The sequence below is a fragment of the Schistocerca serialis genome, chromosome 1 (genome assembly GCF_023864345.2).
Source record: "Schistocerca serialis cubense isolate TAMUIC-IGC-003099 chromosome 1, iqSchSeri2.2, whole genome shotgun sequence".
Classification (NCBI taxonomy): Eukaryota; Metazoa; Arthropoda; class Insecta; order Orthoptera; family Acrididae; genus Schistocerca; species Schistocerca serialis.
The window spans coordinates 371,395,313-371,412,565 of NC_064638.1; the positions used below are offsets into that span (position 1 = coordinate 371,395,313).

General features: G+C 38.8%; 1 protein-coding gene across 1 annotated transcript in view; it reads right to left on the reverse strand.

Moving 5' to 3' along the window:
- The window catches only part of LOC126470639 (leucine-rich repeat serine/threonine-protein kinase 1), a 375,607-nt gene that overhangs the window by 112,070 nt on the left and 246,284 nt on the right, over positions 1-17,253 (reverse strand). Inside the window, exons 8-13 of the mRNA XM_050098623.1 lie at positions 12,616-12,769; positions 6,634-6,766; positions 3,930-4,102; positions 3,652-3,846; positions 1,867-2,046; positions 80-225 (exon numbers count right to left, since the gene is read on the reverse strand). Of these exons, the coding sequence (XP_049954580.1) occupies positions 80-225; positions 1,867-2,046; positions 3,652-3,846; positions 3,930-4,102; positions 6,634-6,766; positions 12,616-12,769 (981 nt within the window). The remainder of the gene's footprint in view (positions 1-79; positions 226-1,866; positions 2,047-3,651; positions 3,847-3,929; positions 4,103-6,633; positions 6,767-12,615; positions 12,770-17,253) is intronic.

Genomic DNA, 17,253 nt, shown 5'->3' on the forward strand with positions numbered 1-17,253 from the left:
TCAATCAAATTTACACAGCACATTGTACATGTGTGGTACTATGGAAATAAAAGTTAAACACACAATTTTCTTAACATACCTGAGACTATGAAGTTGAAAAATGACTAGAGGTAACCAAGTAAGTGAATTTTTTGACAAGTCTATCCTTGTGATTGCATAGAGAACAATATCTTGATTCTTTGGATTTAATTTAAGCTTGGGATTGACATTCAGAGCTGCATCAACCTAGGAAAAAAAAACAGAAAAATATTAAAACTGTGCAGATGAAAATAAGCTAAGAATATGAAGGTGGAAATACATATACGACAAAAAGAGTGAAGCACTCAGAAGGGGAGGCAGAAAACAAATGAACCTTCCTGAGTTGAGAGGACATGTGGTGTTAACTCAGTAATTACAACATAGAGTCTAATTTACAAAGAACTTGGCAATACTCACTTATCAGCACGACACTGCACCCCTCTAGCTTGGATGCATGTTCTGATTCAGTTGGGAAGGGTGTCAAAAGCCATTGCATCCTTTCCTGAAGCAACTGGTCTTTGATATCCTGGACATTGGTACTAGGACAGAGCTGACATCCATGCTGGTGCCACACGTGTTCTGTTGGGAACAGAACTGGAGGTCTTGCTGCTCATGGGAGTACCTCAACATCACATAGACAATTCATAGAAACGCTTGTCACGTGTGGATAAGCCGTGTCCTATAGCAAAGGGCATCACAATACTGTTGCATGAGAAGTGAGACACGAGGATGCACAATATCAGTGAGATACTGTTGCGCCATCAGAGTTCCATCAATCACTACCAGCTGTGGCCTGAAGTCAAGCCCGATGACTCCCCAGAACACACTGCCAGAAGTAACACCACTATGTCCCTCCAAAGCATTAGAATAATGGGACCTCTCCCCTGGCTGTCACCATACCTGCAGATGTCGGTTATCCGGGTAGCGCACAACCATGATTCATTTCTGAACACAATACAATGCCATTCATCAGCACTGCAAGCTTCTTGGTCACAGCACCACTCCAAACACAGCTATTTATCTTGTGGTGTTTATGGCAGCCTATGTGTTGGATGGAATTCCTTGGCCGAGCCATTGCTAGTCTCTGGCTAATGGTGCAGGATGACACAGAATGTGACTGAAAGACCGTTACTTATTCTCAGATGGCAGATTAAGATGTGAAGGAGTTACAATGTACCTGGCACACAGTATAGTGATCTTTCCTTGTGGTGGTCCGACTTAATCGATTGGAACCTTGATAATGATTATGCCTACCTTTCCAAAAAAATGTTCATATGTGTGTGAATTCCTAAGGGATCAACCTGCTGAGGTCATCGGTCCCTAGACTTACACACTACTTAAACTAACATTGCTAAGAACAACACACACACACCCATGTCCGAGGGAGGACTCGATCCTCCGGCACTCTGTGACGTGGCGCCTGAAACCACGCGGCCACTCCAAGTAGCGCCTACCTTTACATTCCCATGCAGTGTGACATCAGGCCACTGTCACATCCCAATGCCTCACAAATCTGGATAATGTAAAGACCCACAATGTGTCCTCTATCAAATTCTGTAAGTGCTGATAACATTGTCTCACAAGAGTACACAGCATCTTAGTGTCCTTCACAGTGATTACTCAATGTCAGACACCGTTCAGACCTGATAGCAACACCAAACACAAACAAGACTAATGCATTTGATGGTTATTCTATGTAGAACTGCAACTCTTAAACATTCACGTTGCCACCTCTGGTGTGTACATGTACGAAGTTATATTGACATCTGACCATGTCTTCTGGGTGCTTTACTCTTCTTAACAGCAATTTATTTTTAACAATGAATGAAAAGAGAACACACTACTCACCAACCACTGTTTTCGTAGCTGTGCGAGATCACATTGTTGGTTGTGCCAGTTTATCATTACAGCTGTATTTGGAAAGAGTGAGCTGTATGTTAAGCTGCTGAGACCTAAGTGTGACACTGAACCAATTCCTTCTTCTGTCATGGCTGCTTTATTCAGTCTGTATTCGGGATCAGGATATGCCTAATATAAAACAAAAGATTTTAGAAAATGGTTAATTCAATTTCAGAACATTACAGCTCATACATACATATATTTGTTAGCACTATGGCCTCTTTTTAATTCTTCTGTATTAGGATTTAACTCCTCATTGTATATAATGTTCTCTAAGAGTACAGTTAGTACTGTAGGAATTTACAGTATTGTTTGCAAAGACACCACTCATTTGCCTGTAGAGAGTAAACCAAGTAAAACTCTGAATCAAAGTGACAAGAATAGGATTTGAATCTGGCTCCTGGTGAATATGATTTTTATTTTTATTGAGTAGGGCAGTCATATAATGCAGTCAGTAGTAGACTATGAGAACCTGCATACATCTGTTTCACGGACTGTAAAGGAGATCTGTAATCAAATGGAAAACACTAGCAAAGCAATGCCAGACAGCAATGACATTAAGGCAACAGGCATTATAAAAGCATGCATGACTTTTAAAAGTAACAAAGAAAAAGAAAGTGGACAGTAATTCATTCCACAAAGTCTCTTTCGATGACACCTAGCAACTTATTTTACATGCCATGTATTAATTTAGAGTAAATCTATCCACAGAAGATATATGTTGTGAGAGTACATGAAGTTTAGTGTTGTTTGTATGGCTTTTATAGTGTGGTTTAATAAATTCTTCAGATTTTAAAAGCTTTGCAGCTTGCTGCTTGCTTCCAGGCACAAGTGATTGTTCCAGATTTAACAATGCTCCCATCCCTCCTCTGATACCTCCACACATTTCATTTCACTCTTTGTACCGGTAAAATAAAATCCTAAGCTTTCATATTCTCACTGCAGATTAATAACAGCCTCATTGCAGAATGAGATTTTCACTCTGCAGTGGAGTGTGCGCTGATACGAAACTGCCTGGCAGATTAAAACTGTGTGCCCGACCGAGACTCGAACTTGGGACCTTTGCCTTTAGCAGGCAAGTGCTCCACCTTCTCAGCTACCGAAGCACGACTGACGCCCCGACATCAAAGCTTCACTTCTGCCAGTACCGCGTCTCCTACCTTCCAAACTTTACAGAAGCTCTCCTGCGAACCTTGCAGAACTAGCAGACCTGAAAGAAAGGATATTGCGGAGACATGGCTTAGTCACAGCCTGGGGGATGTTTCCAGAATGAGATTTTCCCTCTGCAGGTAGGAGACGTGGTACTGGCAGAAGTGAAGCTGTGAGGTCAAGACCTGAGTCGTGCTTGGGTAGCTCAGATGGTAGAGCACTTGCCCACAAAAGGCAGAGGTCCCAAGTTCGAGTCTCAATCCGGCACACAGTTTTAATCTGCCACGAAGTTTCAACAGCCTCATTGCTGAATATAACGATTTCAATAAGCAAATGTGCAATTACCATATAGAAATGTTATGTATTTCTTAAACAAACACAGAAAAATAAAAAGATTAAAACATTGAGCTATATTTATTCAAAGAAAGTATGTCCTAAATCCTGCAATTAGAGATTTTGTGGGAAGCTAATAAACATATACATACAAAGAGTAATACGTCAGTTGATTCACAGGCTTCAACTGCTTGGCATTCTTTCTATGTCACATTTGAATACACAGCCTGTGAACAGTATTAATTTACCAACCTTTGTTGATAGCAGTTTGGCAGTAAGAATGTCATCACGATTTTGTGTAGCCACACGAAGTGCCTTGCAATCATCATCACGGGCTCCATGCCTTAAAAGAAGATCTGTCATGCCAATATCTCGATTCTTGCATGCCTCAACAAGTGCAGTGGAACTGCTAACAGTACCAACGTCTTCAGTGTCAGGTGACGATACCTGCAAAAATAGCATCCTAAAGGCACTGAGACACTTAGAAGGCCAGTATCTGTCACAAATACGAATGGTCCCATATACAATACCTGATCTGACATTCGGCATGCCAAATTTGGATCAGCTCCACAAAGTAGTAAGGCACTGGCTACTTCATAATGCTTTCCTCTTACAGCAACATGAAGAGCTGTTTCACTGTTGTTGCTGCAGTATATATTTAATTGTAAAGGACTAAGCATGCAGTCATTTTTGGCAGCTTGACCTGAAATGAATTAGAGTTATTAGTACGTGTTCTAAGCAAAGATTAATAGTGGAACATGATATTCTTATTCCGAACAAGATGGTATCTTACTTTGCTCAAAGCATACAGCACACATGACAGAGAGCCTAAAATTCAGAAAATGGAATATTTTCATGATGATTATTTCATTATCTTGAAAGGATAAGAATTTGTACAGAGAGATTCAAATGTATCAGGACAAAATCAGTTCCAGAATTAAGTATGAACTAATGCAAAAGTCTGAACAAAGAAATTAACTTATGTTGGCACAACAACCACAGTATGCGTAGATTAAAAGATGAAGCTGACTGAAGCTCTACTTCTCTGCTGTGTTTAAGTGAGTGTCTGTTCTTCCATCACCTCTGTTTTACAGTTCTCCAGCTTCATTTCTGTGATGTCCTCCATTTCAGTGCTATTTTTTTTTCTCAGACATTATGCCTCCTAATCTTCATCACACTCTCTTTCCTTAAAGTTATAGGAAAGTTCTGGTACAATGTAAATATTTTAGGAGTAAAGGAGACCACTCATTGAAAAGTAGAAAGAAAATTTGCTAGCTTTCGGAGTAATCCTTTCTTGAGCTAGAGCATTCCCCACCCCCCCGCGCACACGCACACACACCAGCTTGTTTGCCAGCTAGGAGTATGTAAGGGAAGTGTTGAAAGTACACGGGCTTAGCAGGGAGTGGTGTACACTGAAGGTGATGTGTGGGCATGAAATGGTAAAGCGTGTTGGAACTTGGAACACTGGATTTACTGGAGATTGAGGCCAGGATGATTCTGGGAGCAAAGGACATGTTGCAAGGGTAACTCCCGTCAGCATGGTTCAGAGAAGCTGTTGGTGAAGGGAAAAATCCAGATGGCCTGGGTTGGGAAGCAGCGACTGAAATTGAGCGTGTTATGCTAAGCTGCATTTTGTGCTGCCAGGTGGTCAACTTTGCTCCTGGCAAAAGTTTGGTGGTAACCATTCATCCTGATGGACACCTGGTTGATTAGTCACACCGACATCAAAAGCTGTGCAGTGTTTGCAGCAGAGTTGGTGTATGACATGACTGCTTTCATAGTTGGCCTGGCCTCTGAAGGTGTAGGATAAGGACTGGAGCCAGAAGTGCTAGACTGGTAGATCAGACAGGTCTTAAACCTTGGTCTTCCACAGGGATGACCCTTTGAAGTTGATTCATGGGGATGAGGTCAGGGGATTAGGGGTATGTGAGGGGTACCCATAACTGTGCTGTGGATTTGTTCGTATATCTTCCATTCAAATAATGGGAGAGAGGCCAAGGGCATGATGAATGTTGGTGTACAGGGAGGTGGCATTAACAGTGACGAGTAGGGATCCAAGAGGTAACAGGGTGGAGATGGTGGAATGTCACTAAAAGGAGTTGGTCTTTGAAATGGAAGGCTGGTTGGAGGTGTTGATCAACAAGAGCAAAAATTCTTTCAGCGGGATCACAACAATCAGCTGCAATGGGGTGTCCAAGATTTGTGGATTTTGGAGAGCATGTAGAAGGTGAGTGCTCAGGGAGTCATTGGGTTGAGGAGAAAGGTAGACTCAGGGGGAGAGGTTCTGGAAAGGGTCTATGCATTTCAATGGGGATGGGAGGTTATGTTGTGACTTCTGGGATGACGATGATCATGATGATGATTGGTTTATGGGACACTCAACTGCACGGTCTTCAGCGCCCATACAAAGTCCCAATTTTTACACAGTCCATTTTTTTTCACAATCCAATCTAATCACTGTATCAAATGATGATAATGAAATGATGAGGACAACACTAGAACCCAGTTCCTGGACAGAGTAAATCCCCAACCCGGTTGGGAATTGAACCCAGGCTTCTGGGATGGGAAAGTGTCAGAGGCCTTCTGCCAGGCAGACACAGTGACTCATCACAACTGTGGAGGAGACATTGTCTGCAGGAAGGATGATTAAATCAGGATACGTTTTAAGGTTGTGTATGGCTGTCCTTTTTTGTGCTGAAAGGCTAATGTTCCTCGGAAGGGACCTGGAGCTTGCTGTACCCCATTAGAGACTGGGGGATCTGCAAAAATAGCCAAGCCATATACCAACTCTTTTGTAAACACCAGACATTTTTTTAAGTCAGCATGACTACCAACAGCTGTCCTCCAAGATGAAAGGCCAGTAATGTATATACATGGTGCAACAAAGGCATTTTGTATAATAAAATGGACAGCCTACAGTGGTTTTTAAAATGGTTTTATCATGCAGAAATTACACTCATACATGAAGAAATATGTAGCAGTGTTTGTTTTCATTGTTAAATAATAATGGAGATTAGATTTTACTGGCAACAACAGACAAACATTAACTGATACTCAAGAAAAAGGGTATGTCAGGCAGGAGAAGATGAAGATAAAACTTGGGGAAATGAGTGACAGTGGATTCATTAGAAGTATTATAGGAACTTACATTAACTTTAAATTCATGAAGAGACTAAAATGGTTAAGTTAAGGAGCTCCAGAACTGTGACTGGCACATTTAAATTTAAAAACTACCTTGATTTTCTCCAGCCCGACTGAGATTAAGACGAGCCATGATTGATTGAATTCCATCAGATATACGCCTCCTTGTTGGGCTAACAATCTCTCCACCTCTGCCAGGATCATTCTCATCATCTTTCTGTAATGACTGAAATTAGATAATATTAATATTAATAAATGAGCAATGACAATTCAAATATTATAGTCAGGACAAGGGGCTGACAATGTCAGCAGTAACATATTAAAAGATCATAATACTATTATAAGGAGATCCACATACAATACAAGAAGTAGCCATAAAATTTAAATTATCACCTCCAAAATATTAAGCTGTGGTCATGAAACTTGGTGATTGTGTCAGTCCTTTTCTACATACTGACTCTTTAATGCAACACATTTTTTTCATGATGGACAGATGGGTTTCTGGAGACAATGACAATTGATGTCTGTATTCTGTCTGTCCGGGAAATGTTCCACTTCAAAATCACTTTGTATTTGTGGAAATACCTGTGACGCAAAAAAAAAAAAAGAACCACACACAGCATGGGTGACTAAATCCTGTGCATAACAGGCTGTGGTGTTGCCAAGGAGCAAAAACAACCCCCTCGAACAGCTTCCTACACTGCTTCGTCTTGGCAGTATTCCATAACCTCATCAGGAGATTTCAGTACTATACTCCTGTGATAGGTTGACCTTTATGAGTATAATCTGGTGGCATCACTCACAGCAGTCTCAAAAAACACTCAGCACAGCCTTGACTGCTAATGCTTTGCCCCTTACTTTTTTTCAGTGGTGCTGAATCAATACATCTCCATAGTTTCCTTTGCTTCTTCATCACAGGGTCTTAGTGACACACTAGGCATTTGGCCATAGTGATTAGGCAGCTAAATAACTCATCATGATTTCCCTGAAGTAGCTACAACATTTTCCTAGCAGGCTTTTTGAATGGGTGTAAGCTAATTCATCATCTCATGGAAGACACTGAAAATGGATCCATGACTGATTTTCACTTTTTGCACTACCAGCTCAATTGTGATATGCTGATCTTTGAACAACAGGGCCTCCACTTCTCTTGCAATTCTCATTCACAGAGATATGGTCAGTCACTTAATTATTCAACACACAAACTTATTTGACTACAGTGGAAGTGTCTTTATCCCCCAAACCACTGTCATAAACAATGGTAAATTTGTTTCCATACACTTTCAACGTTATCAGGAGAAAGAAAACTGGCGTTCTACGGATCGGAGTGTGGAATGTCAGATCCCTTAATCGGGCAGGTAGGTTAGAAAATTTAAAAAGGGAAATGGATAGGTTAAAGTTAGATATAGTGGGAATTAGTGAAGTTCGGTGGCAGGAGGAACAAGACTTTTGGTCAGGTGATTACAGGGTTATAAATACAAAATCAAATAGGGGTAATGCAGGAGTAGGTTTAATAATGAATAAAAAATAGGAGTGCAGGTAAGCTACTACAAACAGCATAGTGAACGCATTATTGTGGCCAAGATAGACACAAAGCCCATGCCTACTACAGTAGTACAAGTTTATATGCCAACTAGCTCTGCAGATGATGAAGAAATTGATGAAATGTATGACGAGATAAAAGAAATTATTCAGGTAGTGAAGGGAGACGAAAATTTAATAGTCATGGGTGACTGGAATTCGTCAGTAGGAAAAGGGAGAGAAGGAAACATAGTAGGTGAATATGGATTGGGGGGAAGAAGTGAAAGAGGAAGCCGCCTTGTAGAATTTTGCACAGAGCATAACTTAATCATAGCTAACACTTGGCTCAATAATCATAAAAGAGGGTTGTATACCTGGAAGAATCCTGGAGATACTAAAAGGTATCAGATAGATTATATAATGGTAAGACAGAGATTTAGGAACCAGGTTTTAAAGTGTAAGACATTTCAAGGGGTAGATGTGGATTCTGACCACAATCTATTGGTTATGAACTGCAGATTGAAACTGAAGAAACTGCAAAAAGGTGGGAATTTAAGGAGATGGGACCTGGATAAACCGAAAGAACCAGAGGTTGTAGAGAGTTTGAGGGAGAGCATAAGGGAACAATTGACAGGAATGGGGGAAAGAAATACAGTAGAAGAAGAATGGGTAGCTCTGAGGGATGAAGTAGTGAAGGCAGCAGATGATCAAGTAGGTAAAAAGATGAGGGCTAATAGAAATCCTTGGGTAACAGAAGAAATATTGAATTTAATTCATGAAAGGAGAAAATATAAAAATGCAGTAAATGAAGCAGGCAAAAAGGAATACAAATGTCTCAAAAATGAGATCGACACGAAGTGCAAAATGGCTAAGCAGGAATGGCTAGAGGACAAATGTAAGGATGTAGAGGCTTGTCTCACTAGGGGTAAGATAGATACTGCCTACAGGGAAAATTAAAGAGACCTTTGGAGAGAAGAGAACCACTTGTAATGAATATCAAGAGCTCAGATGGCAACCCAGTTCTAAGCAAAGAAGGGAAGGCAGAAAGGTGGAAGGAGTATATAGAGGGTTTATACAAGGGCGATGTACTTGAGGACAATATTATGGAAATGGAAGAGGATGTCGATGAAGACGAAATGGGAGATAAGATACTGGGTGAAGAGTTTGACAGAGCACTGAAAGACCTGAGTCGAAACAAGGCCCCGGGAATAGACAACGTTCCATTAGAACTACTGATGGCCTTGGGAGAGCCAGTCATGACAAAACTCTACCATCTGGTGAGCAAGATGTATGAGACAGGCGAAATACCCTCAGACTTCAAGAAGAATATAATAATTCCAATCCCAAAGAAAGCGGGTGTTGACAGATGTGAAAATTACCGAACTATCAGTTTAATAAGTCACAGCTGCAAAATACTAACGCGAATTCTTTACAGACGAATGGAAAAACTGGTAGAAGCGGACCTCAGGGAAGATCAGTTTGGATTCAGTAGAAATGTTGGAACACGTGAGGCAATACTAACCTTAAGACTTATCTTAGAAGAAAGATTAAGAAAAGGCAAACCTACGTTTCTAGCATGTGTAGACTTAGAGAAAGCTTTTAACAATGTTAACTGGAATGCTCTGTTTCAAATTCTGAAGGTGGCAGGGGTAAAATACAGGGAGCGAAAGGCTATTTACAATTTGTACAGAAACCAGATGGCAGTTATAAGAGTCGAGGAGCATGAAAGGGAAGCAGTGGTTGGGAAAGGAGTGAGACAGGGTTGTAGCCTATCCCCGATGTTATTCAATCTGTATATTGAGCAAGCAGTAAAGGAAACAAACGAAAAATTTGGAGTAGGTATTAAAATTCATGGAGAAGAAGTAAAAACTTTGAGGTTCGCCGATGACATTGTAATTCTGTCAGAGACAGCAAAGGACTTGGAAGAGCAGTTGAACGGAATGAACAGTGTCTCGAAAGGGGGATATAAGATGAACATCAACAAAAGCAAAACAAGGATAATGGAATGTAGTCAAATTAAATCCGGTGATGCTGAGGGAATTAGATTAGGAAATGAGACACTTAAAGTAGTAAAGGAGTTTTGCTATTTAGGGAGTAAAATAACTGATGATGGTCGAAGTAGAGAGGATATAAAATGTAGACTGGCAACGCAAGGAAATCGTTTCGGAAGAAGAGAAATTTGTTAACATCGAGTATAGATTTACGTGTCAGGAAGTCGTTTTTGAAAGTATTTGTATGGAGTGTAGCCATGTATGGAAGTGAAACATGGACGATAACTAGTTTGGACAAGAAGAGAATAGAAGCTTTCGAAATGTGGTGCTACAGAAGAATGCTGAAGATAAGGTGGGTAGATCACGTAACTAATGAGGAGGTACTGAATAGGATTGGGGAGAAGAGAAGTTTGTGGCACAACTTGACTAGAAGAAGGGATCGGTTGGTAGGACATGTTTTGAGGCATCAAGGGATCATAAATTTAGCATTGGAGGGCAGCGTGGAGGGTAAAAATCGTAGAGGGAGACCAAGAGATGAATACACTAAGCAGATTCAGAAGGATGTAGGTTGCAGTAGGTACTGGGAGATGAAGAAGCTTGCACAGGATAGAATAGCATGGAGAGCTGCATCAAACCAGTCTCAGGACTGAAGACCACAACAACAACAACACTTTCAACAACACAGCATAGAGTTCTCTTTCAAATTCAGAAAATGATTTATGGACAATACTCCACTTGGAGTATTTTTGTTTTGGCTCCTCTAGCCATATATTTAATAAGTCGTGTGATGCAAGGATTTCAACATGAACCAGGACTGCAGATATGTACCTGCCAAGAAACATAAAATGAATCATGTGATTTTTTTGAGGTGATCATTACAACTACCCTTTATAAAGCAATTGTGGCACATTAATGGTGCAGCTAATTTTACAAACAGCAAGGAAACTTTCAGTTCCTAAAATCATTCTTCTACTAGGTCATGGCATACACCAAACTTGAATTTCAGTTATACAGCATTGATGAAATAACAGACTTAAGAGAAAAATGGAGGGTGGGGGGGGGGGGGGGGGGGGACTGATAGCAGCACAGTGTGGAGGACACAACTGGCTAGGCTGGGTGGAATGGGGATGGGTGCAACAGTCAGATGTTAGTTGAAAGCTACAACAAACATGCAATAGCAAAGACAGAAAGGCCACAGGCAAAGATGGGAGAGGCCATTGTGGCCTTACGTAGTAAGGACAAGCATGACTGGTAAGTGACGAGGAAAAACCACATTAGCTATGGAAAAGGAGAGAGAAGCAGGACAAATGCTGGCAGTGGGCGAATGTACAAGTGAATTTGTCCCCTTCTGGATTCTGGGGTATAGACTTCTCACACAGGCTGCTCACAGGAAATTATGCCTTTTATTTGGCACAGCAACAATTTCAGTATTGTCCTGCATTCAAATAAGAAGTGAATATTTGCAGAATACTGCCAAAACAGACTCTCAAAATCATCCTCTGTTTCTTCCTCATAAACTCCTCACTGAGCTCCAGAAAGGGACCATTAGAACACACTAGTGCATGAATCTCAGTGCCTATTCCCAGCACAAATTAATATGGCTGTAGTATACCTGTTCAGTGTTATCCCCAATTCCCACAAGAAATTCTCCTACTACCAGTACTGCTGAATAGCTTAATCACAATAGTATTTTGCCATTTGTATGTGGCCAAAGACGACCCAGCAAAGGTTGCTGAAACAACATCCAGTTTTACTGTGGGAGAGTGACTGTAGTAAACCTTAAAAAGCATGGTCTTTCTATACAGTAGATGCATTAATCTTTATTTCATCTAAGGACCCGAATGTATCAGATGAAAAGAAAAAAATATGATTTCATGTGCTAGAAGAGTAGAAAAGAATGTGAAAAACCAAGGTAGAGAAGATCTTCATTTCTAGAAGTGATCATCTAAATCTCCATGGGGTCCATCACAGCATAATACACTGTTATTTTGGTCCAGTTCTAGGCTATTAAAAGAGTTGGCTGTACCACAAACCCTGTCTCTGTACTAGGGAGCTTCCCACATTCATCTCGCTGAATGTTGGCATGTGTTACACTTACCCAAACAACCCAAAAACATAGCAGAAAGGCATGAAAATAATTGTAATAAATCTACCAACATGATAATAAGTAAAGTTTTCTAAGCAAACATTTTTATATGTGGCATAAGTTCAATTAGAGATTTTACAATTTATTTCCTGTTTCTTCACTTCAACTGATTATTTTTGTTAATAACAACCAGAAATTGTTCAAATTTTCTGGTATCAAAAAGAGCAATTTAACAATCTCACATCCTCTTCTATAAATTTCCATGAATACCCATGACTGTTGAGTTAAATGAAATTCTAAGGAGTAGTTGGCAGAGAGAGAGGGAGAACACAATAATAATAAAAGAAGCATATGACAGTGAAAAATTCAGAACAAAGCAAGTTGATAAAACATGTACAAACACAGTTACAAGCAATATTAGTATATTAAGTGAATACCTATCTATTTGCGAACAATCCAATTGTAAAGAATACGTACCTTTACGCGGTATGCTTTGACTCTAAATTTCAGTAGGAGATCAACCATTTTGTAGTTTCCAAGAAGTGAAGCAACATACAACACATTTTGGCCTGTTACATCACGCATATTAATGTCAAAAGGCATCTCATATTCCCATTCACCAGTGTGATCCCTAAAGGATATAGAAATACGTACATAACTAAGTATGCCAATTTTACTAACCACTAGAATAATGTTTACTTATCACATATGAAACTAACTTACACGTATCTATTGCTCACATGTGAGGTAAATTTAATATTAAAACTATGTTGAGCCTCTTCTATAGGAATCTTTACTTACATCTACATTGCAAGTATTCCTTTATTTCCTAATGTGAGCCTGTTATTCTTAATATGTATACAGAATGGTATTTGTCAGCATATGAGATAAACAGAAACTTACTATGAATTCAATCTGATAGTAACTGGAATCAGTGGCAGCAACTAAAAATGCAGTTCATGAGATTTTGTAACTTCATTTTAAGAGTGATGATGCTATTTTTGTGAGGAAAAAGCTCCATCTTCAATGTCAAATGTAGATACATCACCTTGTAATATCTATTAGTTGATGTAGTGATCATGCAACTGATACCATTGTCAGGTACCACTTTGCTCACTTTTTTGAAATTATTACATTCATTGATCTTTCGGCTACTGTTTAGTCTCTGGCATATAGTGAAAGCTGCTATGTTTTATCAACAATGCAAACAGCTACAAAAACTTAGTCAAATTCAGACATGTTCAATTACTCCCACGAAGCATGAAAAGAAATGAACTTCAACAACTTGGGTTGAGAACTACGTGACATCATATGATCTAGACACATTGCAGAATCAGACTTTAATGACATCATAACAAAATGCTGAGCATTACGTCATCCCTGAGCAAAATTGAGAATTTGTTTCATATTAATCTTGTTTTTTTCTTCATAATACAATTTTAGAAGAACCTATCTGAACAGTAATTACAATGAAATCTTTGCATAACTGTTTTAACTAGTTCCACTTCTGGTCACTGTATGAAATTTCATGAAAGTGAGATCCAAGTAATTTGAAAAAAATGGATACAAATGCATGACCTTAATCACATTGCCAAGATGGTTCTCAGAAAAGTTATGGAAGAAAATGGGTAGTTAAGAAGTGGAAGGCCATAAAATGTAGTTTTCATTATTCTAGTAACTGTATACTGAAAGTAGCTTCTGATAACATGAGCTCATCTTCATCTTACTTCTTTATGGTTTTACAAAGTGAAGCAGCCTCTCCCTTGATGGACTAGGAATTGCAAATCATGGCATTTCATCACACAACATACTTTGAGTTACCAGCAGTGTAGCCAGCACTCTCTGGCCCAGGGTCAATTGACTGAGCGGCAGTTTCCACCATAGTGTTTGTAGTACACCTTTTTTTCTAGCTAATCAACAACACCTCACAACACTGTCAGTGACAATGGTTATACTGGAAGTTCACCTGTTGTGCTAGTGTTGCAATATCAGCTCTCACTGTGTATTTAACTTATGCTGAGGCATTAGCAATATTTGAACACAATTTAATTTGTCCTGATTTTTGCCTTGTCTTTTAAACAAAACACCAAGCTGATACCTCTTTTAGTCACTGCCTCATTGTGTCCTCCCAACTTGGAATTCCCGGTTACTAGCCAGTTCTGCTAGGAATTTTGGTAGGAAATAAAACAAAATATTATACAATCTGAAAACTGTGTCTGCCACAAAACTGTGTCTACAAGACAAACCATGAATAAGATACAAGGAGATGTAAACAATAATGAAAATAACATTGTTTTAGGGAATATTCAATAGTGAAACTATGTTTTACAACAAAAATGATTCATGAAGCATATAACAAATTTAAAAAAAAGCAAAATCCTGTGTTACTGTATCTGACAACAGGAAAAAAATCATGAAGGGGAAGCTGTCATCAATCAAAAATGGAGTTGACAAACAAGCAATCAAACAATTAGGAAATTTCGATTCTGTCTATATACTGTCACACAGACTCTAGAATTGAGCACCAGTTACAAGAGTAAGTTTACCAACAAGAACTAACACTTCCGACTGAAAGAATGTTTATTATCTACACAAGAAAAGTTCATTTCAAGCTGAATTGCCTGCCTCAGCAGTGAGTTGTCTCATTTATATTTACACAAGAGTTTTCTACTAAATTCCAATATTCCATAAATAAGTTAGTCCCACAATGTTCCAGAAATCACTAATGTTAAATGATGAATAATTGCAGGAGGCAAGCAAAAATTGCAACTGTGATCTGCACATCACCAGCGATTTACTATAATCACCATACCGTGGCGAATGACAAAAAGAACAAAGCGCACAACACATAGCATTACTTCCCCTCCATGCAGAACAGCTCCCTGCTGTTTCAAAGTGTACTACAGCTTCCTAATCATCATTTTCCTCTGTCTTGGACTGCTCACTACTCACTTGAAACACTTTTTTTTTTTTTTTTTTTTTACAATATCATTTCTGATGAACTAGATCGCTGGAATCATAATCATATCTAATGCACCTGCTGCCTCTTCCTCACAGCCTTCTCTTCTGCTCCCCTCCTACATACATTTGACTACTGCACTTGATACAACCATTTATCCTATTCAAGCTTCAGAGCTGCCTGAATGTAACCACCTGGAACAATTAATCTGCATGTGTATTGTTAACTTTGATGAAGAATTTGTTTGAAAACTTACGAATATGCTTAGTATTGTTTATCTGCCTAACAATGACTCAATGCTGTAACTATGTGGTGAGTTGTCATCTTTAATACTTCCTTTACCCACATATACACATACAAAGAAGTAATGGCTGTAGTAAAATTTGGCTACCATGAACAATGTGCCAAAACAGGAACAGGTGAAAGACAGAGATGCTTATTATCACCACTATAATTCAGTATTACAATGGTGCAGGCATTAACATCCAAAGAGAGAGTATTTACATGTTTGAATTTTGAAAACGAAATACTGGTAGAACGTTATGAATAGCTGAAAGAGATGTTGGTAAATATGGAACAATATAGGAATTCTAATGCTAAACAAACTAAAAAATAATTATTTGTGAGTAAAATAAAGATACAAGCAAAAATTGTCTTGAATGTAGTGACAATGGAGAATGTATCAAAATTTACTTTCTCACAAAGTAAGATAACATCTGATAATGGGAGCACAATTGAGCAGAATTAACCAATCAGCAGAAGTGTCAAGAAACAGTCAAATAAAACTATTTATTTAATACAGTAAAAATCTAGAAACAGGAAAAATCAATTGAAAGTATCTGTATGGATTATGCTGTTGTACAAGAGGATATATGGACAGTGGGACCACCACAGGAAAGAAGAACTGAAGCCTTCAAAATGTATGTATCATCAAATCATAAAGATATCTTGTGTCAAAAAGGGAAAGAAATAATGAAGTGCTGCAATGAATTTGAATGAAACTAGATTTATGAGATATAATAATGAGGAGGCAAAAAACTTGGACAGATCATACTCTAAGGCATAAAAGTATGGCGTAATTAATGTAGGCAGATACAGTGGAGGGATTGAACAGCAAAGGAAGACCCAAGCAGAAATACGTCAAACAAATGAGGAAAGGTAAAAGATACACAACAACTATTACCACCTGAAGCAATTGGCTTCGAACAGATAACAATGGAAATGGCTACTGCAAAGCAGTTCATGGGTACACATACACGTAGTACACATTGGGTGTTTTTGCACTGGAGCTCAAGAGAGGATTGATTCCAAAAGTTAGCAAGTCTTCTTTCTCTTTCATGTGTGCCTGCTATTCAGTAAGTGGTCTATTTTACTCATAAATTATTTACTTTCTGCTAAATTGGAGGAATGAGAAAAACCTGCCATAGTTTCGCAGTCATGTTAGAAAGCTGCACCAAAATCAAAGAGAGCTTCACTGCACATTTAAACACATCAAAAGCCTTGTAGACAGATAGAAAGCTGAATGAAGCCAAACTTAAATGTAAGGAGAGCTATGTGTGAAATGTTCAAAGAATTTTTTAAAAAAAGTAAAATGGTACCTAGCAATCTGACAAAAAATTCAAAAAAGTTTTTGCCTAATGTTAAATACATGAAGAGGTAAAAACCATTTTCCAGACACTAAGAAACAATAATGGCATAAGAGCAAAGAGTGAGAAAGAGATGCCAGAATATTAAATTCCTTTTTCCAAAACTGTGTGCTGGAGAACAATGTAGCTACTCCTTTCATTCATTGCATGAATGCAAAAAAGATCGGTATCAAAATATTTGACCAGAAGATAGAAAATCTACTAAAATTGCTGAATAGAGGAAGGTGATCAGACCTGATGGCATAACTGTAAGATTCTACATAGAGTATGCAAAAGAATTTGCTCCTCTTGTAACAATGCTGTAATGTAGATCTCAGGAGTGTCAAATAGTTTCCAAATGGAAAAATGCTCAGGCAATCCCATTTCCAAGAAGAGGTGTTGAACAGATATACCCAACTACAGACTTATATCAGTAATGCAGAATTTTGGAAATGTTTTATGCTAGCTTATTATGACCTTTCCTGAGACTGAAAATCTCCTCTGCAGGAACAAATATGGATTACAATTGTG